Source organism: Typopeltis vanoorti, chromosome 4, assembly GCF_054136105.1.
Source record: "Typopeltis vanoorti isolate ZY-2024b chromosome 4, IOZ_Tvanoo_1.0, whole genome shotgun sequence".
In the NCBI taxonomy this organism is placed as follows: Eukaryota; Metazoa; Arthropoda; class Arachnida; order Uropygi; family Thelyphonidae; genus Typopeltis; species Typopeltis vanoorti.
This window is the reverse complement of record NC_143552.1, coordinates 19,059,284-19,084,463: the sequence shown is the minus strand read 5'-3', so window position 1 is coordinate 19,084,463 and position 25,180 is coordinate 19,059,284. Positions and strand designations below refer to the sequence as shown.

The following is a 25,180-nucleotide window of genomic DNA, read 5'->3' as shown; positions in this document are numbered from 1 at the left end:
AGTTAAATTGACCGGAAGTGGTATCGCCAGGTTTGGATGCATTCTGCGTACACCTTTAACACTGTAAACTCTGAAAGACCTGGGTTCGATTCCCGTCAGTGATGTAAGGAATTTGTCTTTATCTGGTCTCTTTCGACTAAAGGTGAGTTAGCCGGTCTCCTAAGAAGGTGGAGAGTTTTCATCCCGAAACTCAGTTTTTTCGTCTATCAAAACAGGCAAACCGGCCCGTGAACACACATGGATCGACAGTCAAAAATATATAGGAAATTTTCCCCCTGTACTTGGTTCTTGGGGGTCCCCTGTGCAGTATTAACCCCAGTGTTGTATTATGGATGGATCCATAATTGTGAATCGTCAATATGAAGATGCCACCTAAGACGATGAAATATTAAAAGATCATCTTTTAACTTTATCCAGAGTTTTTTCATGATTAAAACGACAGTTGTTTTGAAGTTAAAATAATTTGTCTTTATTATAAATAATAATTACATATAGCACAAATAGCATGCGTTCTCCTGGCCTATTTGTCTCATTGCGGAACGAAAACCCGAATTTCTGGTGGTGGTAGTGGGAGGGGTGGGGGGAATCTGCCGTATGAGATCGGCTAACTCAACCTTAATGCTAATATGCAAAAGAAAAACACATCATCGGTGGGCTTGTCGATGTGCCGGGCTCAAATATTTTTATTCATTACAGAATAGCAAGACGGAATGATAAAAAATTATATTAAATATTAGCATTAAACTATTAAGGAATGTTAAAATTGATTTATTCCAGTAAAATACAATAACAACTTATCTTCTTACTAATATTAAAGTAAGAGTCGTGAGGCAGTCGTCGTCGACACGCACTCACGTATGTGTACAAAATGCACTTTGTCTCAAAGGACAAGCCTTGCTAGACTGATAGAGAGAGAGATTACAAATTTTCTAATGATTTCAAATATGTCAACGGAACATCTCTCTATCTCTCACTCCCTGTTAGGTTTCCCGTTTTAACAATACTTTATTTTTAAGATCAAAATTGGCACAAACAGGGAGCAAACAACCCACAAACCGGATAATAATTTGACACGATTGAAAGCAGCACTTCCGTTAGTTTCATACAATCGAGTGCTTGACGGGAGCTCTCTTTACTTTCTCACAGGAGGAGATGTGACTTCTTTCAGTAGGTCTGGATTATTATTCCCATTCCGAGTTGCTTAGAACGAATAACGTGAGCATAAACTACAAGCCGAAGAAAAGTATAGTAGAGTATAAAGAGACGGGACAAAAGAGCAGCTAACGTGCGCAGATTCCTAGAAATCACTAATAACCTAAACCAACAAAGTTACTTCAAACTTTAGCTCTTTAAAAGTAAAGATCTCGCATCAGCCACCCTTACGACCACGGGATTAAAGCATGAATGCTTAATTGACTCACAAAAGTGGAAACTCGGTGCTAATGTGGCAGCGGGGCACGAAAATCACGCGGTCTGAAGAGGCTTGTTTTGTTTTTCTTTGGCTTGATGTTCACATCATCAGCCGTAAATTAATACTCTCAGTTCGCACGTTATCGTGAAGATTATAACGATTGTGCACAGTATGAACAACTATATTAATCCTTAATGCCAGGCTCGATGAGGCCACGTTTTTAAAAGTACGTGAGTTGCCAAGGAAACGGGCCACACCTGTCCCCCGTTGATGGTACAAATAATGTACTAACTATCGCTTCCAGATCCTAAAACGATGTCCGTCGTTATACTGTAATCCATAAGGATGAAGGCGAGCGTGATTTATCTTTAAATAGGCGTTAAAGGCCCAATCAAATTTAATAACCGCCATTATAAAAGTATTCATCTCCCAGAGTGCAGCAGCAGCTGGCCGTTTTAATTGGAGATGGTGATGCGATCGTTCGGATGACAGGCTCGTTACACAGCGCAACTCCTTAAGTAAATAAAGAACTTTCTCAAGGAGTGGACGATCTCCTTGTAAGGAGTTGCATTGATAGACATACAGAGGTATTTTTACTTGTTGGAGTTTTACGATCGTCAGTCAATGAAGTCGATCTTGTAAAAGGTCCCATTCAATGAAGTCGTTTTGCATTTACCCCCCCCCCCCCACCCCTTCCCTTTATGAAATAACTTTACCTGCTTTCCCCTCTTGTGTTCATCATCTTTTCTTTTTATATCTGTCCTATTTTTTTTTAAATATTTTTTTTATCGCGGCTACTCTCTGTGTAATATTGAATCTGAATATCAGATGTCATTGTGTTTGTTTGTTTCTATTTTACGTGCAGCGTTCAAGGGCACCTTGCTGTTTATGCAACTATTTTAACCTTCAAGTTAACCTTCAATCCATGGCTATAGAAATAGTAAAAAGACCAGTTCTCAATGGGCGTTTCCCACCATCAAGCAGAGGCAAATAGCTTGTTTCATTTATTCTTACGGTGTTCCAGTTACACTGTCTAATTTTTAGAAGAAAAAAAATAGAAATATTCTTTTGCTTTCTTTTTTCTATGGTGCATTTTATTTCGTTAATTCCAAGGGTTCTTAGTAAAATTCCATTAATTCTACAAATTCATAGCTAATTGTGATCATCTGGTGAAATTTCAAAACGTGATGATGCTTAATAAGTAAGGGGATACAAATCCCTTGTTGTTCAACTGCAAGTTGAACAACAAGGGATTTGTATCCCCTTAATTATTATTAAGGATGCCAGAAAAAAAATAGCCGTTTGGCTTTCAATTTATGTAGTGATGCTTAGTTAACAGTAAATTCGACAGCGTGTTGAAATTTATTTTTGCGTTATTAAAGATCAGAACAATTACATATACAATAAGTAAATAAAGTTTTTTTTTTCTAAAAAACAATTTTAGGAAGCTCAAGCAGTGTTTAATATCATCGTATGAAGTTGTACCGATAGATGCTCCAAGTGTTTCTGTGGTATCAATGCGATGAAATGAATCTTGTTTTTAGATGAATTATTTTCCGTGGAATTGCCTTTTCTATTTTCTCATAGAATTATTTTCCCTCCTCTTGTGTGTTAATTTCCAGAAGTTGTTCTTGCAACAAACACATTGATTTTAAACTTTCATTTTAAAATAAGATAACCGAATTTCAAGAAGACTGGAAGACAAAAAAAAATCTCAAGAATGTAAATACACAATAGTTTTTTTTTTTTATTATTTTTTTTTTTTAAATTCATGATTAGTTCTACCGAGAGATGGGGGATAGGAGGAAGACTACAAAATTATAATAGCATAAACATAGGAAAACATGAAATGAAAAGAGGCATTGCGAGCAACTGGACTTCCTTCAAGTCTAATTTTTAGTCAGATGAACTAATTTATACGTTTTTACCTGATAGATAATTATGGATGCAGTTCGTTTATTTCCATTGTAAACAAACATTGAGGGACCGTTTTCTTAAGCTCACCTGTCTGACAGCGAGCTTCTTTCTCTTGAGTCTCAAGAATTGCGTCACATCATCGTGACAACAATAGCGAGCTACCAAAGGTATTCATTCCACACGATCGAAGTCGACAATACGCAGCCAGCATCCACCAAAATGCTTCAACGCTCGTTATTCATTACATAAACTCATATCAACAAAATATAAAAAGAAATCATTTTGAAGGTAGCTTGATGACGTTTCAGTTTATTTTTTAAGCTCCTCTTGTCCTGTGTGTAGAGGCACGGCAGAAAAAAATCATGGGGGCAAAACGGAAGTATATGGAGGTAATTCTACACCAATATAGATATGGGGTTGACGAAGACATATACAGATGATTTTTTTGTGTTATTAATTACTTAAAAAAATCCTTTTCATTTATATTTAAAAAATCTACATGAAAATAAAATGAAAAACCAAAAATTAGAATCATCTTTACAATTCCAGTTGTTTCTTTATTTGGTGCAAGTGGCGTTTCGAAAGCACGAATGGTCCTGATTACAACGATTAGCATAGAAAAAAAAAAGTGAGTATTGAATTAAATGCTGGCAAATACTCTTCACCTCTTTCAGATTCCTTGAGATTTTGTTTTCTTGTGAACGTTGAGATAACTGCTAATCATAAAGACTTGCAATCTTAAGTCATTCTTGTTTTATGCTCTTGTTTACTGTTGTCCCGTTTTAGGATATCTCGGTTACCTCAGAATCATTTTAAATTTAGTTTAAAACATGAAGCTAATAAATCTTACAGTTGTTTTTTTTTCACCTATGTAATGTTTCTCTCATTACTCTAACTGTGCAGGGACTACGTTCCTTCGCTTTTTGTTTAATGTATCAAAAGGGTGGGGGGATTACGTATGAAAATAAAGCAGAGACGTTAAGCTAGCTCCTTATTATGATTATTTTACTTACATATCACCTTTAGGTGAGAGGTGTCATAATGGTGGGAGCAATATATATATATATATATATATATATTAAGGATACCAAGTAATTTTATAAACTTGGATTTTTTTTACTCCTTCTCCCAAGTAAGCAAAACAGTTAAGTTTGCGCCTGAACGTAGTTCAAGTCTAAAGGTAGTGCAATACCAGGGCAACTCGTTGTAAAGCTCTGATCACTATTCTTAGTATTTCCCATAATGTAAAACAGTATACATCTCACTAAGAGATGTGTACTGTTATACATTATGGGTGGGGGGGTCACTACCCAGACCGGTTTCAAACTTTTCATATATATATATATGATGATTAGTTGTATTAACTCGGAATTGGGATACGTTCATACTTTTATATACTGACTGAGATCCGAGAATTAGAACAAACAATTAAATTTATTAAATACGCGACATGTTTCATCGGAGTGACCGACTTCTTCAGGCGTGAGAAAACATAGAAAGCCAATAAAAAACACTATAAAGAAACATTGAGTCACTATAAATTATAAAACTATAAATTCGACTATAAACCACAGTTAACTTTGAACTGGAGTTACAGTCCGTATTAAAGTTCTATTGTTAGACACCTGTGCGTGGGTGGCTTCACGAGTGCGCCAATATCTGACAGTAGAGCTGAATGAGTCCGATAAATTGTAGCTGAGGTTACTGTTTATATGGAGAGGGTCCATGACAGTTTCTTTAGACTCATATGCGTTTTGTTTTGCTTTGTTCTGTTCATACGATACAAGTCTTTCTTGAAGCCATATGTATTTAAACTTGCCGAAGATTTATGAATAAAAGTTGTGTTGGCTTCCCTCGCTTTGGGACAGTCAACCTGTCTCAATTCCGTCAATGTTTATTTGTGCTACTATCGATCCGTAGGTTTCGAAAGCGGAATTATCTCAAGTCTCAACCACCAGCGGTTCCCGAATGTTCTCTTCAATTCTCTTCACTTTATTTACTCAATACCATAATTCCTCGAGATACCATGGATTTATCATAGAAATTTTGTTGTGCAAAAAATAATTTAGTAGGCTTCACTTATACTGAAACATATGAAGGAACAGAACTCCGTAACAAGTATTAGCCTTACAACAACTTGAACGAATTTCTTTTCAGCAGCTAAATTTATGAAGTAATTAGCGTGAGGAGATGAAGCATTCTGTTGCCTTCAGTGGGCTCTTCCAAACATTTAATTGAAATCCAGCATCACATAGAGCAGGAGATGTTTATTCTATGACATAAAAACAAGAAATAAACAAAAAAAAATTTTTTTTTTGTTTATTTCTTGTTTTTTGGACTTTCGAATCATTTTAATGTGTCCTAGAAAAGTCGACGTTTCCAGAGTAATATTATTTTCAGTAATTATTCCAGGAAACTCAAACCAGCATGCTATTTAATTTTTGCAATCTCATCGAGGCGCCATCTCTCGATACTATGTTTTACTAACTTAAAATACATTAAGAAACTCAAACACCACCTTACTGACTTATATTATATTATAACAGCGTTTTTAAACTTTTTGAGACTCTCGAACGCTAACATGAAAACATTTCTTTTTCATGGATCCCCTATGAAATTTTTCATAAAAAATATACGAAAATAATTATGACAATGAATCTTTGATTACAAAATATTTTAATCATAAACATATTATATATATATAAAATTAAAAATAATAAAGTAACATAAGCGGGAGGAACAGATTCCTTAGTTCAGTCAGTCAGTATCGCTGATGTCTTTTGATTGGAAAGACCTCAGTTCAATTCCTATTTAAAAAAACTTCCTTTTTAACGGCGCTTTTCATTTGAAGCTGAGTGAGCTAGCATATCGGTGATAAAGTATATTATATTTATGCATTATTATACAACGAAACTCGGGCTTTTTTTTTCTCTCCACAAAATGGCAAATGAACTCGAGCAATTTACAGATATACTGGCCTCATAGCTTTAGTTGCTTAGGCATTAACTCCAAGTCAACCCACTTTATTCAGAATCTTTCTTCTTATCTTTGGCAGAATTTTTTTTTTTTTTTACTTGGATATAAAATAAATTAAAATTGTCGATAAATTATTTTCTTGTTTAATCCTTTATCCAAGTATACGCAAACAAAGTGTGCACGTGAAATATATTCACGTCTGAACTACTTGTATATAGAGGCTAGTATCCCATAATGCAAAGCGCACAAATTATACGTCTGAAAGAATATTCTTTGCATATTGGTTTAAAAATAAATAAATACGTAAATATATAATTTATAAAGATCGATGTGAAACATCTAAAGAATATTGTATTAGCTGGACAATACTTCGATACTAATCAACTGAAAGAATCCAAACCAGTCAAGAAAGGATGCTATTACACATTTTGTATTATAATATAATAATAATAATATTTTTAAATTCAAGTATTTTTTGGAAGTTGAGTATACAGAGCATGGTGATTGGACAGAGAATCATTGTAGAACATAAATCTCATTAAAGAATAAAATGGAAATAGAAATTGTGGAGAAATTAAGGCTTGTTTGCTTGGGAAGATGAAAATATTTCATGTCCGTCCATAATATGTGAAGTGAATTAAGTTTATTCCTATTAATTATCATTAAATGTTAGTAAAATATTGGTTTCAAAATACATATTTAATTCTCAACATATGCAAGTAATTGTTGTTGTTGATCCTTTTGATAAAAGATGGCAGCACCATCACGCAAAGTAGCGAAAACGTGAAATCCTTGATCCATTTATTGCCATGAATATTAATATTAATATTAATATCACTGTAGTGTAATCAAATTCTGCTGAACTATACTGAATATTATAAGAAAACAGATTTATCATATTTATATTTTTAAAGAAAATACATTTTGATAAGAAAGTGAGAGAATGTGACTTGAAAGATCGATGGCGCTATTTTTTATTTCGGAATCCTTTGAGCAATTTTAAATTTACTTCAACGAATAATTTTCGAATAATTGGAGTTTTGACACTCGTTTTCTTTATGCTTTTCTATAATAGTAAGGGAAAATAGTAAGGGAAAAAAATCACCTGAGTATGCCAACATATAATAATACAAGCGCCTGCTGAAGAATTTCCCGGGTTGTTTTATATCGTGCCAGATGTTTTATTTTATTTATTTATTTATTTTAATTAATGCTTTCCACACAGAGTAATATGATTCAATAAATGGAAGTGATTTTACAGGGCCGGTTTGCGTGTTCTGGGGAGGGGGGGGGGCGAAAACCCCGACTTCCGGGGCGAATAAAATTCCTACCTACGTATATTTTCGCCTTTCGGCTAACTCACCTTTCCGAAAGAGACCTGAGAAGCCTTGCATTTATAATAAAATGAAGTCAATTTCATTTTAAAAAATGCATACGGTGATCATTTACAATCATTCAATGAAATACGCTGTTTATTATTATTATCAATCATATTCATCAACAAAATATACGGAGATTATTTTCTGGCATAATCTCTCTCTCTTGATAACACTTGAAAGCACATACGGAAGACGGTTTTTTTGGGAGGAAAACATTCTGAATCGCAAGTGTATATTATTCTAGCATGAGCAACTTTTTTTTTTTACGTGATATTTATAATAGGAAGAAATATTCATATTCTGTTAAATAATTTTTATTTTACGTTAAATACTCACATTGATACAGAAATTGGACTCCAAAAAACAGTTTAATTAAATAATGATAAAAAAACTACAATGCTGCACATGCTCATTCTGAAATTTATTTCTTCGTTCTAAATTTCATGTGTGCGTGTGTGTGCACGCGCGCGCATGAACGAGAGAACTAAACAGCGTTTCGGCGTTTATTACTTGGTGGATTATGTTTTAGTTTTTCTTTACTAACAAGATGTCGGCCATGTTTTTAAACGAAGAGTACGCTGACATCTACTTCATTTGAGGTTTCTGTAACGTTAACACAAAAGCTATTATTGAGAATATCGACTTTGATTTCTCGTCTGCAGTGTTTCTAATAAACACGCTCTGAATTCTGTGGGAAGGAAACAATGTGTATTATTTCTGAACGTGTCGTTAATGACCAAATTTAAAATCACGTGCTTCGAGCAGCACAGTACAGTTACAGAAGAACAAGATTTGAAGTTATTAAAATCGTTCTTTGATATTAAAGCATGATAATTAAAAAAATCGCATCTTTAAATATAAATGTTTGAAATCATATTCTAGCTTTTTAGCAATTTTCATATCTCCATACCAGTTTGAAATCGAACTAAGTTGATATGAAATCACGCAAGGAATCAGTCCGAGCAGTTTGTCTTGGTGTGTGTATATATACTGTATATATATATATATATACATATGCTTAGTGTTTTCGAAAACCTAAGGACGAACATTATTTCTGAAGATTGCTATCACAAATTTGGAGACGAATCAGCTTGTGACAATTGGTATGACTGACGGTTTTGAGTAGAAAGCGGGTACACATTCAAATTTTCGAATCACCCGCAAAGGGGTCACGTGGTAGAACTCAACAGGATAAAAGGCAAAAGGCTGCGCTAAGCGAATTGTATTTGAAGAAAGCTCTTTTCGAAGGAATAAAGTTGCAAACTTGGATGTCTTCTAATGTCTCAAAGACATTATCTAGACGATTTCACGTTGACGCGAATTATTGGAAAGCTTGAAGGCCGCAGAATTGCTCATATTACCAGAGAGTTTGGAATCTCATATAACGTTGTATCCAGACTTTATGCAGCGTTTCAAACCAATGGAATGCGTTCCAGACGCTTGCTGAGAGGTCGCCTTCGCTCTGCCAGGAGCATGAAAGCAGATTTTTGCTTAACAGCAAAACGCAATCGACACACCATAGCAAGTTAGCTTGCAAGTCGGCTCCATTCAAGCACAGGTGAGCGGATATCTCGATAAACAGTGACACGAGGTCTGCGACAAGTAGGCCTATACGTCCGAATGCTTGTAGTCTGCGTCCCTTTATCCAAAACGCATCGTAGCGCACGTTTTCAGTGGGGTTGTATCCATAAAAATTGGACAAGACACCAATGGGCTAATGCACGCTTTACAGATAAGAGTCTCGTTTTAGTCTAGCTTCCGATGCTAGACGACACTTGATTAGGCATGAATGATACTTGATCAGGCATGGCCTACCATGGTGAGCATTATGCTTAATGGACACACCGAGGTACAAGTGCTGGAAAAAGGGACTATCAGCTGAACGATATTGCAACGAAGTTCTTCAACGTCATGTTTGATTCTTCTGTGACGAAGTGGTAGGCGAAGAATTCATTTTTATGGATGAATGTCACATTACATGGCACACGAGCAGTGGAGATATTTCTGTAGACCGAGAATATTAATGTAATCGAGTGGCCTGCACGCTCTCCAGATCTCAGCTTCAGACCACGTTTAGGACGCAATAGGGAGACGCACTGCTGCTCGAAATTCCTCCTCCAGAAAACAAGGCCTTATAATTGCTCTTGAAGGAGGAGTGAGCCAATGGGTCACTTGGTACTAAGTGGCCAATTGACTTACTCCTCCAATGGGCCAATAGGTCACTTGATACTAAGCATGGTACGATACTGTGCGAGCTGCATCGTAGCTCTAACAGCGTCGTACCATGTGAAAGCTGCATCGTAGTTCGGGCTGAACATATTTCATACTGAAATGTCTCTCCGCATAGTTTTCTGTAAGCACGGTACATTAATTCCTAACTACATCATTAGGAAATTTGTAATCTTTGCCAAAAAACGTATTGCAATTTAATTTGTATGAAATATATAACACATTTTTGTGCAATACGATTTATTAGTATGCTGGCAATAAATTTACGTCCACATTTGGCAACAGTCGTGAAACGTTTTTCATATATACAGGTAAAAATATAGTTCTTCCTTAGATTTTGGACACCAGTATATATTATTTATTAAAGCCTATTATGCATCACTCAGCTATCTGTGAACAGCCTGAGCCTATTCACAAAATGTAAGATGTTTCATTGAACGCTTAAATTAAAACTAATTTATTATTATCATTAGTTTTTTTTTTATTGATAAAAGAACAAAAGAAAATAAAAATTTCTGGGCTATTCTTTGCCCATTTCACGAGATGTCGGCACTTCCCTTAAAGTGACGTTTCATCGAAACGTTGAGCTCAGCTGTCATCGATGGCTGATGGGTAGAGAACCATGCACACCGATCTTAGAAAAGTTAGTTCCCGTTAAAGGACGTTTTGTCTACTCCCTTTGGAAAGAAAGGTATTATTATTATTATTATTATTATTATTTCAATCCGCTGAAGAAAATATTAAAATTTTACATTTGAATCCGTGGGCTACTCATTTCATTGCCATTACAATTATCTTCAAACCACAAAAATATCACGATATTTTCACACCTTAAACCATCTTTTATGTATTTGGACTGATGTCGTGTTAGCAAAGTAACTTGCTTTCTTGCCATCCGTAAGAAAGGACAGTTGGTTCTCTTTCCATAGTTTGCTGTATTAGGCGTCTGTGGAGTGTCTGTCAATTTTTCGGAGATAAAATCTTTCTCAGCTCAATCTGAGACGCGCTAAATCATCCTAAGTTAGTCTCAGAAGGTTTCCACCTAGATGGATGAGTCGACCCACGTCATTCGGACTAAAAGTCACCGTTATTCTTCCGACTACCCCAAGGAAGTACTTATAACTTGGTATAATTAATGGAAATCAGATTCGAATTACCTGCTATGTGATGGCCGTAAAGTGGATGATATACATCAGTGTTTGAAATTCCTTCCTTCAGCAATATGTAATTACTCCTGTTTCTTCTTCACTAAGTTGTGTTTATGTTTTAAAAGTATTGAACACACGCACACTCTTTAAAAAAAGTTCTGATACTCCATCGACTACTGAAGAGTAGAACGTGCGCTATTTGTTCAATTTAATTCTGGGATTTTTATTTTTATTTTAGCTCTGGATTACTTGGGTTCATTTCTTTTATTTTTTCACATCCTACAAACACTATCGTTTGTTTCGAATAAAAAATGGCAACATTTTGTATGCGGGCTATAATGTTTAATCGCTAATTTAACAAATTCGCGAAAAAAACTATACATGGGTACCTTCTTAATGTCCACCGAACAGTAAGGCGAGTTTGAGAGGCTACACTTGGCTGTCAACAGGGTTCATTGGTTCAGGGTATGTTCCAAACGTCTTATGCCAAGTTTATCGTAACCTGTGTATTTCTTACGGGGTCTCTGTAGTGCAGCAGCTATCGTTCAGTTGGAAAGGATTGGATCTGAATCCGCTCTTCGATTCAAGCTCCACTTATAAGGAATTTGTGTTACCCGCTCGCATACGAGGTTAAGCAGAAACAAACCGGCTAACATATTCGGGTAACGGATGCAACGGTCTGCTACCTGGATGCGTTCTCTGATCTCAGTTAAATTTGCCGTAATTCCAACAAACCAACCCAGCTGTTTCTTTCTTTTTTCTTTTTTTTTATGTGGCTCCCACTCACGAAAGGTTATTGCAAACTTATAAGTTCGTACCAGGGATGGGTACGAAAAATACTTAGCCCACCCACGGTACAAGTGTACTATAGGTTTACTAATAACCTTTCGTGGGTTGAACCACTTAAAAAACATGTGATTTTTTTTTTCATTTTTTTTTTCACGATAACGGCATTGTTGCTGTCGATGGCTTAGTAACCTATTTCTGCCGATGCTGGCATCATTAATTGCTGGGATGAGTACTCGTAGATCGGAGATCCACTGAGCAAGTGTTCTCGTCTTAAGGTAAAAGCCAATCAACAGTCCGATCCTAAGAACTCCGCGATACATTGAGAGGGCGTAGGGAGAAAAATGCCATTTCCTAAGAGTTAGTCGACACGATAAGATATTTTTTCAAAGAAACTATTGATACTTAGAAAAATATCATTTGAAGCTTGTGTGTGCGTGCGTGTCCTGTTTAATCAGAAAATAATCCATTCTACAGGTTTTACAAAAACTTCGATCTCGCTTTTCTTATTTTTTTTTTCGATCTTTGTTTTGAGTTCTCCAAAGCATTCAAAGAATTTTCGTTTCTTCCCTCTCTCTTTTAATCTCTCTGTCTCTCTTCCTTTCTAGATAAATGTATTTGTTAAACAAGGCCAAGACTAATTGCTTATGCAAGTTACTCTGGTCTTACTCCCTCGTGCGGCAATAAATTATGCAAACACCTCTGTGGGACAACCAGCGCATCAATTTGTCACAGGTGAGCCTGACAACTTCAGCGTGTCGAAGAACTGCTTGGAAATAAAACGGAACTCTTCATTGCTAAAGCGTTATGCTGCACTTGACGATTCCGAGACAACGATGAGCAGCTTGAACTGAGCATGCGCTTGGACATAGCAACATTCTTCGTGTTCGTATGCATTTGGAGAATACTTGAGTGATTTATTTGAAGTAAGATAAATTCCTTATTAAGAAATTTCCATGCTGCCTTGGATCTTCTCAGCATCTAAATTCTGGGTAACCACATGTAGAGTTGGATTGATGAAGTGCAGTAGTTCCAAGCTGTTCTGCATTGTTATTATTCTGTTGGATGCGATTCGTGCTCATTGAACTTCTGTTCTGAATTATGATAAGTCAATTTTAGTTATTTTAGTGCCAGAAACAGATGGAGTAGGGAAAAATATTGACCCTATCACAAAAAAAAAAAAAATAAAAATAATAAAAAAAAATAAGGAGCAGCAGAAGAAACAAACTTAATGATCTTTTAGAGGAGGGGAGGCATCGTTGAGTTCTCCATCCCCCAAATACAAGAGCTGGTATACATATTTTACTTTTCAATTTTTTATTTTATTTGTAGAAAGAAATATCAAATCTAAATTTAAAAGGATGAACCATTAACGTGCTTTATTCGTATTTAGAGTAAAAAAAAAAATAATAAACACATCTTTTATTGATGAATTGTTTATTTAAATCGAGAAAGCACTAAAGCCGGAATTGAGAATAATTATTTTCATTTAATTATAAGCAAATAAACGATTTGTAAAAGTTTTAGGGATCTTCTAACCGCAGGAAAAGAAAGCATCATTACAACATTTTTGTTTTGTTTCACACAATGCAGATATTTGGTAACACTGCGTTAGGGCATTACTCGTACACGCCACAACTGCAAAGCGAATGTGCCTTTATGGACCGCGTGGTAACAGTTGTCGAATTGTACCTTATGAATTTTCAGACGCAAAAGCCACCGATATTATAAAAATAGAAGTCGACGAAATCGTATTATTTAAAGTATTTCAATGGCGTTATTTTTTGCATGTTTTAATCATTAATTTAAATTATTTAAATAACACACACACACACACACACACACACACACACACACACACACACACACACAATGAAAAATGGTTTGAATTGCCCTTGTTATAATTTAAAGCCGTCGATCTAGCTTCTACTGGGATGAATTTTCAACACGTTTGATCGAAGATATACGCCGTTTTGAATCTTTTCTTGAATGACTAGTTTAAAATTCTTAATACAGATAGTATTTAATAAGATGTAGACAGTGATGTATTATAAAACGAAACCATAAGAATCTGTCTCATAGTTTAGTGTCTACATTTTATTATTATTATTATTATTATTATTATTGACACCTCCAAGGATTCCAAAGACTCATCGCGGGAGGACACCTACAACTGTCTCAACCACTACACCGAACCTCTACTACGAATCATCTCCATCAATGCCATCTACCGTCCACCTCCACTACCACCACAACTAGTATTTTTTGTCTGTAAATTGCGTGTGTTCTGCCACCTGCATTTATGTCTAGTAGAGTCATTCAGCTGAAAAAAGAAAAAAAAAAAAACGAGGAGTCGATAATATAAATATTATGTACGAAACATTTTGTATTAGAACAACGGAGAAATACAGAGAGAGAGAGAGAGAGAGAGAGAGAGAAATTAAAAACAAAAAAAAATCATACTTAACAAAAGTCAACGCCAGAGTCGTCAGTGCCGAACCATGAACTCTCGCTATTACATTCAGAATCGGTAAGTTCTGCTCAGTGCACCAGTTAAGTTAAAAACACGAACTCCACTGGTACGTGGTTTATTGTTTGATGCTTGCTGACATTCCTTTACACGCTCATTGTTTGTTCTTGATGGCTTCATTTACGATAAACAGCGTATGAACATTATACGGTATCTATGCCATTACTTGTAAGGCTTGGCCAGTTGGTTGAGCCCTTGGTAACCGAAGAATAGTACGCAAGTTGGACCGCTTTCTCTCTCTGCATTAAACTTATGGTGATTATGATGTTACCCTCGAAAGCTCTACAAAGTAGTCAGGTAAACCTAATAATTATCGCTGTGAAATACAATAAAATTATAAAGTAGAAAAGGAAAGTGAAAATTCATTCGTAATCTCATTACAGAGAACGAGAAATGACGAGGCTAATTAGGCGTCGTTTTTATTGAAGATAAGAAAATAAATTGTAGAAAAAGTTTACAGAATTATCAAGGCTGAGTTCGGAGACGAAAAAATAATATATGGAAGTAAATTTCCGTGGATTACTCCGAAAAAAGCACGAATTATTTTTATGATTTGGATCAGGAAAAAAAAATGATCAAAGGCTGTAATTTACGACTTGAGAAAATCTAAAAAGATTAGATCGATCGAATCAATGGTAGAACCGAAATAAAATGATGTTGGCGAATTGATAACACTAATAATGCGAGAACGTAATTCTGTTTAAATCCCCATTAAATGCTTATTCAAAAGTTGATTTTGGTGTCTATTTTTTTGTATTAGCGTTATTCATAATCTTTGTTTATAAAATTAGTATCCTGTTCTATTTTATCACAGAATTGTCAAAATCTGTCTGAACATGTTGCGCTGCTGTCCGATATCTGAAATAGCTAACGATCCCAATTTAACTACCAATTATAATTTTGATTATTTGTATAGTTCATTTGGATAAAGTACTTGTTGGGTATTCACAATTTTTATTGTAGTTAGTTTTTCCCACTGGGTTAGGTCAGTAACTGTTCTTGAAAGAAATTATATTTGAAAAGAATTTCCTACTTTATTCTGACTTTTAATAAGGTTCCCAATATCATACATGAAATTTCGATTTTCAACCAAAAAAAAAGGCATACCATTTAACCGAGTGCACTAAAGAAGCTTTAACACTTAGGAGGATTGAACGTAACAAAACAATTTACCGTGCGAATATTGTTTATACTTTGTCTACTTAACCATTACTTAAAAAGAATAATACTTTAGATTAAAATCAGGACTGAAACACAGACCTGATTATTCTTCAATATACTTCAAAAACGTTACAACTTACAACATTACACCTAAGGGGAGAAACAAATGCTTTTCATATCCCCGCTATCTTGAGAGAAACTGTGAGTGGAGAAAATTTTATGAGCTAATTGCTCGCCCTGAGTGGGCTTGGAGATCAGTTCTCAGTATTGTAGTTTAAGATGGCTTTTGGTCTTATGTTTGAAATAATCCATTGCGTCATAATCTGCAACCAGTTGGATCAGTTTGTTAGGGTGCACAGATGCTTTGGAGAAGAATTTGATTGCTATAGTCTGCATGAAAGTGTAAATATAGGGGACATCTGTGTCCCGATGAAGTTGCACAGTTCGTACGAACCATGGTGCGTTCAGGATCATTCTGAGACATTTGTTTTGCACGCGTTGTAACTTAAGAATATTAGTATTAGCGGTATGACTCCAGGCCGAAGAAGCGTAGGTGAGTATTGGACGAACCATCAGTTTATGTATGAGTAGTTTGATTCTGGGGTTCAGCTTTCTGTTCCTGTTAATTAGCGGGTAGAGCTGAGCTGGGCTATGATTTTTGATGTATTTGCACAGAGAGTCTTAATATGGGAGCTGAAAGTCAGTTTTCTGTCCAACAGTACGCCAAGATATTTGATCTCAGTTAGCCATGGGATTTTTATGTTGAATAGGAGGATGTCTTCAGTAGGAAGCATTGATCTTCTAGAGAATAGAACGGCTACGCTCTTCTGGGGGATTCACTTGAAGTCGCCATTTGGCGAAATATTGTTCGATTAGCAATAGATTTTCTTGCAATTTCTTGATGGCTAGGTGTGGCTTTAAAGATCTGGCCAATATCGCTGTATTATCCGCGTAGGGCTTTGGCTGATGACAATAGGTTGCGCGGGATACCACACAAGTATATGGAAAATAGAATCAGTGCTAGTAAGGACCCGTGTGGAACTCCAGCCAAGATGCGTTTTTGTGTCAAAACTGCCCCACACATCCTAACTTGCATGCGCCTATCGAGGAGGTATGACTTGATTAGATGAATGATTTCCATTGATATACCAGTTGATATCAGTTTGTATAGCAAACCATAATGCCAAACCTTATTGAATGCACTGATTTTGTCAAGGAAAATAGCCCCAGTGCATTGACATTGACGCCAGTTAAAACCCGTGGTGATATATTCCACTAATCTGTATATTTGTTGCATGGTGCTATGAAAGTGGCGGAACCCAAACTGCTCCTCGAGAAGAATATTTAACTAGTGTACTGATTCTTGGAGTCTGGTAAGAATTACCTTCTCGGCAATTTTGTCCAGGTTTGAGATGAGGCTGATTGGTCTGTAACTCTGAAGCAATCGAGGGTTTTTTCCAGGTTTATGGATTGGCATTATATCCGCCAGTTTCCAGTAGGAAGGGAAATATTTGTAGTGAAGGATGGAATTAATTATATTTGTCATCATTCATCATATGCATTAGATTTACAAGGTAGTAACTTTATCACCACTTCAAAAAAACGTCCTTATAAGGACTGGCTTAAAAGGGCGAAGCAAGAATGCTTTTCATCTCCTCTCCGTTAGCTGAGCCTCAGTTAGAACTTCATTGGCTACAGCATTGCCATCCATTACCCTCCAAGGGTATTAATCATCGCATCTCATGGTCGATCAATCCTAACGTCAAAAAAACGTCCTTATCCTTATAAGGACTGACTTAAAGGGCGAAGCAAGAATGCTTTTCATCTTCCCCGTTATCTGTAGATGACAGTGTAGGGATAAGGTGCTATGGAGCTATTAAAGCTCTGATCATGGCAGGAGGGTAACAGCAATATGCCGAGCCTCAGTTACAACTTCTTTGGCTACAACATTGCCATCCATTACCCTCCAAAGGTATTAATCACCACATCTCACGGCCCACACACCCTCAAAAAAAGTTTACGTTCCTGCTACTATACTATGAAAGTTATATTAATAATTAAAAGATATATTATTAAATGTCAGTAAATATTTTGTATATCTGCAGTTTTTAAAAATATTTGAATGATTTTCACATAATATATTAAGATTATATATTATTATATGAAATTTTAATGAAGTAATTTGAATAAAAGACGTCTTTTTATTTTTCTCTTGATAATGACCTGTTAATGGTTGAATAATAATACGTTTGTGGGATTCTGCTAAAAGTACTAATCGTTATTTGTTTATATAAACAAAACATTACTTTTACCAGGTCGAAGACTGAACCGTGGTATTTGTTCTAGCAAGTGAACTATTAAAGCTTCATAATTCAATATTCGTTTACTTTTCTTTTTTGTTACTGAGGTTCGGGTATTACAAACTCGCTCCTTCTGGCTTTCACGTTGATATGAAATCTGTTTCATAGTTATAAGAAACAGAAGCGACTGTGGACAGCGTTATTCTACTTTCATGTCAGTGACATAAGCAAATGATCCAATATGAAAGAAGTAACACTCCCCAGATTCGTTTTTCGCGTTCACCTTAGTTTATTGATTACATCTTTATTCCAAGAACTTCATCTTAAAATATTTTTTGATATTTTGTACCCCTTCATCGCAATTTGCAGACTTTGTAGTTACTCAAATATATTTGAAATATTTTTGTTTTGACAAAATCATTTCTTTTTAATTATTTTTTGATACAAATAATTACATTTTCTATTTATTTATTCTTATTTTTCACAATTTTCAATAGCTAATGTGCTCGTAGGGATACTAAATGGGCTCTTGCAGGAATGTTCTTAGATATTATTCCGGTTTGATTCAACCTCGATACTATTCAAGGAATTTTCCACTTTGCGGATATGATGAGCTCGTTTTCATCGTAGCTAATTCCATATATTGAAAAGCTGAATCAAAAAGCTCTACAAGCAAAATTAAGTCGCTATTCACCTGTTTGGTTGGCCGAGGATTTCGTATTTCCTCTCCATTCTACAGGGAATGGATTTGAATTCCGCAGGGGATGTTTATATTTTATGAATATCTTCTATATTATTTTGACCATTAGTTATGAGTCTATCTGCTGCTTTTTGGAAGCTTGGAAGTTTTTTTTATTTTTAGTTTTTTTTATTCAATAAGAACCTTGCTTGATCTAGGTCAAGATTTTCAGAAGCCCACTCGAGGCATTAAAATGTATGATAAATTTCTATCATTCATATATATATATATACATCGTATAAGAAGAAGAAGAAAAAAGAGGGTGTACATTGAGAAAGGTATAACAGATAATATCAGACAGTTGTGATAAGAATCCACATCTGACAATGTGCAGTCATTTATCTATATAATGTCAGACAGTTGGATTCCTATCACAGTTGTGTGGCTGAAGACATTTTTTTTCTTTTTTTTTTGGTGTGAGAGGGGCGTCGAAGGATTACAAGAAATGAGATGTCCGACAATTCGTCAAACCATAGCGCATTAAATGATCAGTAGAGGAGTTCATTGAATCCTGATACACACTCCTTTGGCGCTGGAATAGTAGATGAACTCCAGGAGGCCGACCCCTGGCAGCTAAAAAAGAAGTAACTTCGAATACCCCGGTCACATCAATAATGATACTTGAGGAGTGACATAAGGTCTTTTGATCCAACGAATTCTAGTTAAGTTGCCACATGCTAACAAAAGGTCCAAAGTATAGGTATGGATTTTCACTCCACAAACACCAATCATGGATCCATTAAGACAAGTCGCAACATTACAGGGTGCTGATTGTGGGTTGATGGATTCAAAGTTTTTTTGTTTTTTTTTAGCTTGTGCACAACACTTTCAGTGTCACGTGGAGTTCACATCCCGAAGACTGGACTGCTAAAGGAAGTATTACCCGCCTTCAGGCGGATGTGCCTGATAAAGAAGCACTCTCCGATAATCTAGTGCTTTTTGCTGCTTACAGCTTAAGCAGACCGTAAAAATACATTGCAGGTCTTCCATGCTCAGTCTGCATTAAGAATGGGGAATAACACATCGGTATCCAGCGAATATAGAAAGTATGAATTAACACCCGATCTCTGTCGCTGGCACTTTAGGTTCATTGAAGGGAAAAAATAGCAATTATTGCATTATAACAGTACATTGATCTATGATACATGGCTGTCGACTGATGCACTGTGAGGTGATCACTTATCTATTTCGCTAACAGTTTTCTTCTAAACGTATAGTTTTGTTTATAGAAGAGATCATTGAGTTCTATGACAGGAAATATCCATGTTAATCTCAATTAATTCTGAGGATTCAGGTAACAAACATGATAAAAGGTAAGGAGATATACTCGTCACCAGATGGATCAGTTTTGACAGCGTGCTCAATAATTATTAAAGTGTAGACTCCGTGGAGCTGCCATCAAAGAAGGAAAGCTGTCCCTTCTTCTGGTATTATTTCGTGTTTCAATTAATAAGGCCACGCAAACGATAGATTAATATACGCGGCTCAACCGTTGGCCTGTTACCTTGATAAAAGTGAAACGATGTTGTGATTATTGTTTATTAAATACTTTACAATATGGAAGTGTAAAGTGGGGATGTTTTCAAAAAAATCAAATGAGACTACACACTTAAGGACACACTAAAAGTTTTATTAATGCGATGTTCTCAGTCAAAGATGCTTGTTATATGGCATATATATTATATATGTGTATATACTATCTGTCAAAGATTTCGGGAACACCTTTTGCGACTTTTACTAAAGAATGGGAGAATGTAGAGTGAATGGGGTGGTTATTGATTTCTACAGTATCGCACTTAGGAACAGTTCCACAGTAAACTATTCTGGGGAAGTGACTAAAGTCCTGCGGAGCCACGCAGATACTTTCCTGTGAGAAGATTAGTTTTTTTCCCCATGAAATTGGGAAATTTGCATGAATAGATTTTTCACGTAAAGATTTGTTTCTTAAAGTTATTGCTTGAGATATTTATTGTTTGAAGTACTTAAGAACATGACAAGAATCTGAGGATGAAATAGCTCTTAAGAAATGAGAATGCATTATTAGGGGGTGATTTATTTATAGTCTGAACACAAAGGGAGAGACTGGAAGGGTTAACTTAGGAGATGGTAATCATGCAGGGAAGGGCTAGCACTAATTTCCTAAGATGGCAGACATAATATGAGCTAAATCTTTGGCATGAATAAGAAGCAAAACAGACAGATGACGATTACATCTTGAAGACGTAGTTATTACAGTTACAAGGACGACGCTTGTCCATTGAATATTTACAATCACCACACGTGCACGCGAGAGACAAACTCGCTTCCTCTATGCATTCACTACCACATTAGTTTTTACCAAATATCACCCTAGACACCAGGGGTCTCTGGAGTCGTTGAAACCTGGCTTCAACAAGGATCAAGTAACGGAAGTATTGCGAATGAGAAGTCGAAGTTATGGTGGGTGTCTCACTCCGGATCCGTTCCTCTTGCTGGAATAAATCGATGCGAACAACCGTCTCACGAGCCTGCAAGAGATTCTTACGTTGAAAGAAGAAATGATACAAGAAGATACTTTAAGAGAATGTTCTCTCACGATTAAGAAAAAAAGAAAAGGCATGGCTGATATATGTTCGTGTAAGTGGTCGTAGTTGTCGTGTCCCAGTAGTCACATGACCGCGGGAGGTGAATAGGCCGATGCCGAATACGTATGTACAAGTCACGTGTATTGCACTTTAGGAGGAGACTTGCTGCAACAGCAGCACACTCTACCGTGCCACCTCGGGTCTAGGTCGAAGGTATGCTGTCCGACGACTCTTCTTGCCGAGTGCACGAAGGAAGATCGTCATCCAGTTTCAGGCGTTTACTATCAGAGCTGTCCAGGTCCTCGTGGTCGGAACTGTCATCTTGACGAAGCTGCTCCGCCTCGGAATCATGTTTTTTCTTGGCCGTGGCCATTTCTGCGGCGTGCTTTTTCCTCCACTTAGTACGTCGATTCTGGAACCACACCTGTCACCAAACAGAAAGCGAATTAGTCTATCATACTTTTAAAAAAGCAAGCACAAAACAAAACAAATCTATATGTGAGCAACACCACACTAACTGGAACAGGAAATACACTCCAGTTGGGTTGTCGTCAATGAAAATCAGGATGAATGAGATGCTGATTATTCTAAAGTACAAAATTATAGCTGAATAAATAGTCTATCATAATTCTCCAAAAATGTAAGGTCTTGAAGTCGCTAAAGAAAATTAGCTTACAATAAAATGAGCATTTATTTATTTATTTTTCTGCAGTTGTATCCAGGAGTTATGCAGTGATAAGGAGGATTTGAATCTACTTACCATCTAAACTGGCTGTGTTAGGATTATCTTCATCGCTCTGGGGCATACACACACAGTACTAACATTAAACACAATGATAATCAGAAATAGAAAGAGAAGAAAAAAAAATACACGAGAGAGAAAGTTCCCACAGTCCTTCAATGTCTGTACTCTATTAAACTTCAGGTAATAAATCACCCAGTAGCCGAAAAAAAGCGCAGGCAAATATAAGCGGGGTAGAGAGTCACGAGCGACCCCTTATCCTGTGAATGCATCCACAGTAGCGATTTGCATGACAATCGGCTGTCAGACAGAATGGTTCACAACGATAATGGAGACAGAATCACAATAACTAATTCACAGCTTCCTCCCGAGACTTTAGGGACAATTACAAGCAATAGCAACGTGGGAATTACAATTATCCTCCAATATCCGTACCACCAAAAGGAAATAGCATGCAAAAGAACATGGCGACGTCACTGATCTTCGTAAACTGCATCCATCGTGCATATATCGATATGATTCGTATATCTTAAGCATTCAAGAAACTTTTGTTGACTGCTTTGGACTTTTAATAGCTGTTAATTAGCTCTTTTTTTTTTAATTTTTAATAGCTTTTTACTGTCCACCAGGTACTGGTCACATCACTACAGATTGTTAAAACCGCGACAGCATTATATAAGTTTACTATAGTACATCTGCTTACTCCAGTTAAAGAGATTTAATAGCTTGACAAAACTATTCTAGAAGGAGTGAGGATATATTTGTAACTCTGTTTGACCTTTTAGTAGGAATAATAATAGACACGAAATAACCTTTAGCTAACTCAATTCAAAAGCAAGCAGCTGTAATCGATACATACTCGTATATCTGTAAAGAATTACTTTCTCGTAAACTTCGCGTGCCGGTCTGATTGGCCGAATAGATAGGTACCCACTCTCTGACCAATAGACTATGAGTTCGAATTCCACCATGGGCTGGGATCTTTGTGATTGTCTTACTAATTGGATGGTCCTACGCAGAACGCTAATTCTATGTGGAAAGGGCATCATCTATCACTTCTTCCAGTACTGACTTCAGTCGCAAAATTCTATGAGTTGCGGAAGTGCCCATACGGCATTCAATAAGGACATTAAATGTGAAAAAACCACTAAACCGTGCCAAACTTTTATACAACTAATGTGGCATGTAAATCAAGGCGCTTTTCGGTTATTCTCTCTTCGACAGTTTTTTCCCTAAGTTTTGTAAGTTATTTTCACCCTACAATATTAACATTCCTATCTTTTAAAAGGCGATCGCTTTCATTTGATGTTCCACAATTCTAATAGAATCCCATACAATAAAGAGGAGAGGGAGCAGAAGTCATTCATGGAGTTTTACAAAAGTTGAGTTAGTGGGTATCTCACTCGGAAGTGGCAGGGTTTTTCCTCGCTAAACTCTTCGGGTTTTTCATCCAGCAGAACACACGGAATTATCGTCGATAATGCGTTGGCCTAATACCGTTAGCTGTTTGGATTTAATTCCAAAGAACTCAACCCAACTCATTTTAAGTACATATAATTATATACAGGAAAGTATTCAGAGATAATCTGATTTTTTAAGTATTCAGAGATAATATTAGGAAGGCTACCCTGAACAATATCTTTAAATTTCGCGACTTATTCAAAACAACATCCTCCTCAAAATCATCATCCATCGATCAGGTGATTTCAAAAAATGATTATCCATTAAGTTTGTTGTAAATCACAAACTATTTTAAGTCCCAGCAATTCAACAATTTTATCCAGATTCGTTTCTCTTCATAAAGTTGCAAGCAATCGATTTTAAAGGAGTTTGGAGTGGATGCAATAATGTTTTTCTTTTACGCAGCTTTAATAAATGATAATAAAAGATAAAGGGCATCCTCATCCACAGCATTTTTCGTAGAATCCTTCGTTAAAACGAAAACTGCATTTAATAGTAATTCCACAGACGTTTGAATTTCTCTGATGAACTCCTAATCGGCTTTATTCAGTTAAGAATCGGCTCACTATTTTTAAACAAAAGCGATCAAATTACTACTGACCTCAGAATGTTTAAGGGCCGCTGCATCACAGGATGATTCAACGTATCAGCCACTGCTGGATTATGCGACGTGGTTCATTGCCCTTAATACGGCAGAGCGTGATCTTAACTGATTCCATTTTCCATCTGTCTGAAGAGAAATCAATCTTCCCACGGATAACAAACAAAACGAAATGTAAATCTGCGCAACCCCTACTTTCTCAACGGCTGGGGTCAGAAATTTAATCTGCCCTACACATTTCTACGAAGGCATTACTACAGTACTTTTTCAAATTTTCTTCATAATTCAGACGAACAAAAGATCTTTGTGTTATTAAGTTTGGATGTTAGTCAACATTTTCCGTATGTTCTTCTTAAGAAAATTATGGAGGGATGCCAAAGAAGTAACAAAGAAAGCAAGATTTTTTCTTTGATTTCTCGTCTAGTGAGAAATGGCCTTACTTTCTACAGTTCACTGTGGGCACGCAGCCCACAGCCCTTTTAAAAGAAATTTACTCGTTTCTCTAAGTGGGATTACTTATTAAGCACACATCTTACTTAATGTAAGATGCAAAGTTAGTGCTGCTAAGCGCTACTAAAGCGATGACTTCACATTATTGATTGATACATATTAATATCAATAATAATCCCCCCCTTACAGGCCCTTAAGGCAACTATCTACCGAGAATCGGTTCGTAAGCATTGTTTATTTCTTCTTTTAATTAATTGTTTTGTGTACTATTTCTTGTGGCCTTCCTTCTCATATATCTAGTAAAATTCCAACTTTGTTTTTCACGGGACGTTTCTTCTTTGCAGGTTTGGTTTCATTCTTTTAATTATAGGAAGTGTCTGTGTAGCCTCGTGGCAATATTGCTGCTTCCATAATTCTACACCGCTACAAAAAGAGACTGTTATAGTTTTGCTTCGAATCGCCGATTAGAAAGACTTTTTCTAAGCCTTTTTTTTTTCTGCCAGTTATCGAGTTAGTCGATCTATAGGGCACAATGTTTTCCCCTCACAGAAATTCGGATGTTTAATCTTGCAGATCAGAAAAGTAGACTGTAGAACACAAATACTATTCAAATTAAGTGGATTGAATCCAACATTATTTTAAAGCCGAATAGAGAAACTACAAAAGTTTCATGCCGAATATGAAGACTATAAAATTTCGGCGGGTACAAGCGTAAGCTGACCTTTCATAACAATACAACTCTTAGTAAAGGTGGAGTAAGCACCGATCACTGTCCTTAGATATTAG

The 25,180-nt window shown here is 36.1% G+C and overlaps 1 protein-coding gene across 2 annotated transcripts in view; it reads right to left on the bottom strand.

Moving 5' to 3' along the window:
* Positions 1-20,609: 20,609 nt before the first annotated feature.
* Positions 20,610-25,180, bottom strand: part of LOC150107142 (homeobox protein Nkx-6.2-like) — a 45,133-nt gene continuing 40,562 nt past the window's right edge. For both annotated transcript variants that reach the window (XM_090391021.1, XM_090391022.1), the window contains exon 3: positions 20,610-21,564. In XM_090391021.1, coding sequence (XP_090247147.1) covers positions 21,343-21,564 — 222 coding nt within the window. In that variant the 3' untranslated portion in view covers positions 20,610-21,342. The remainder of the gene's footprint in view (positions 21,565-25,180) is intronic.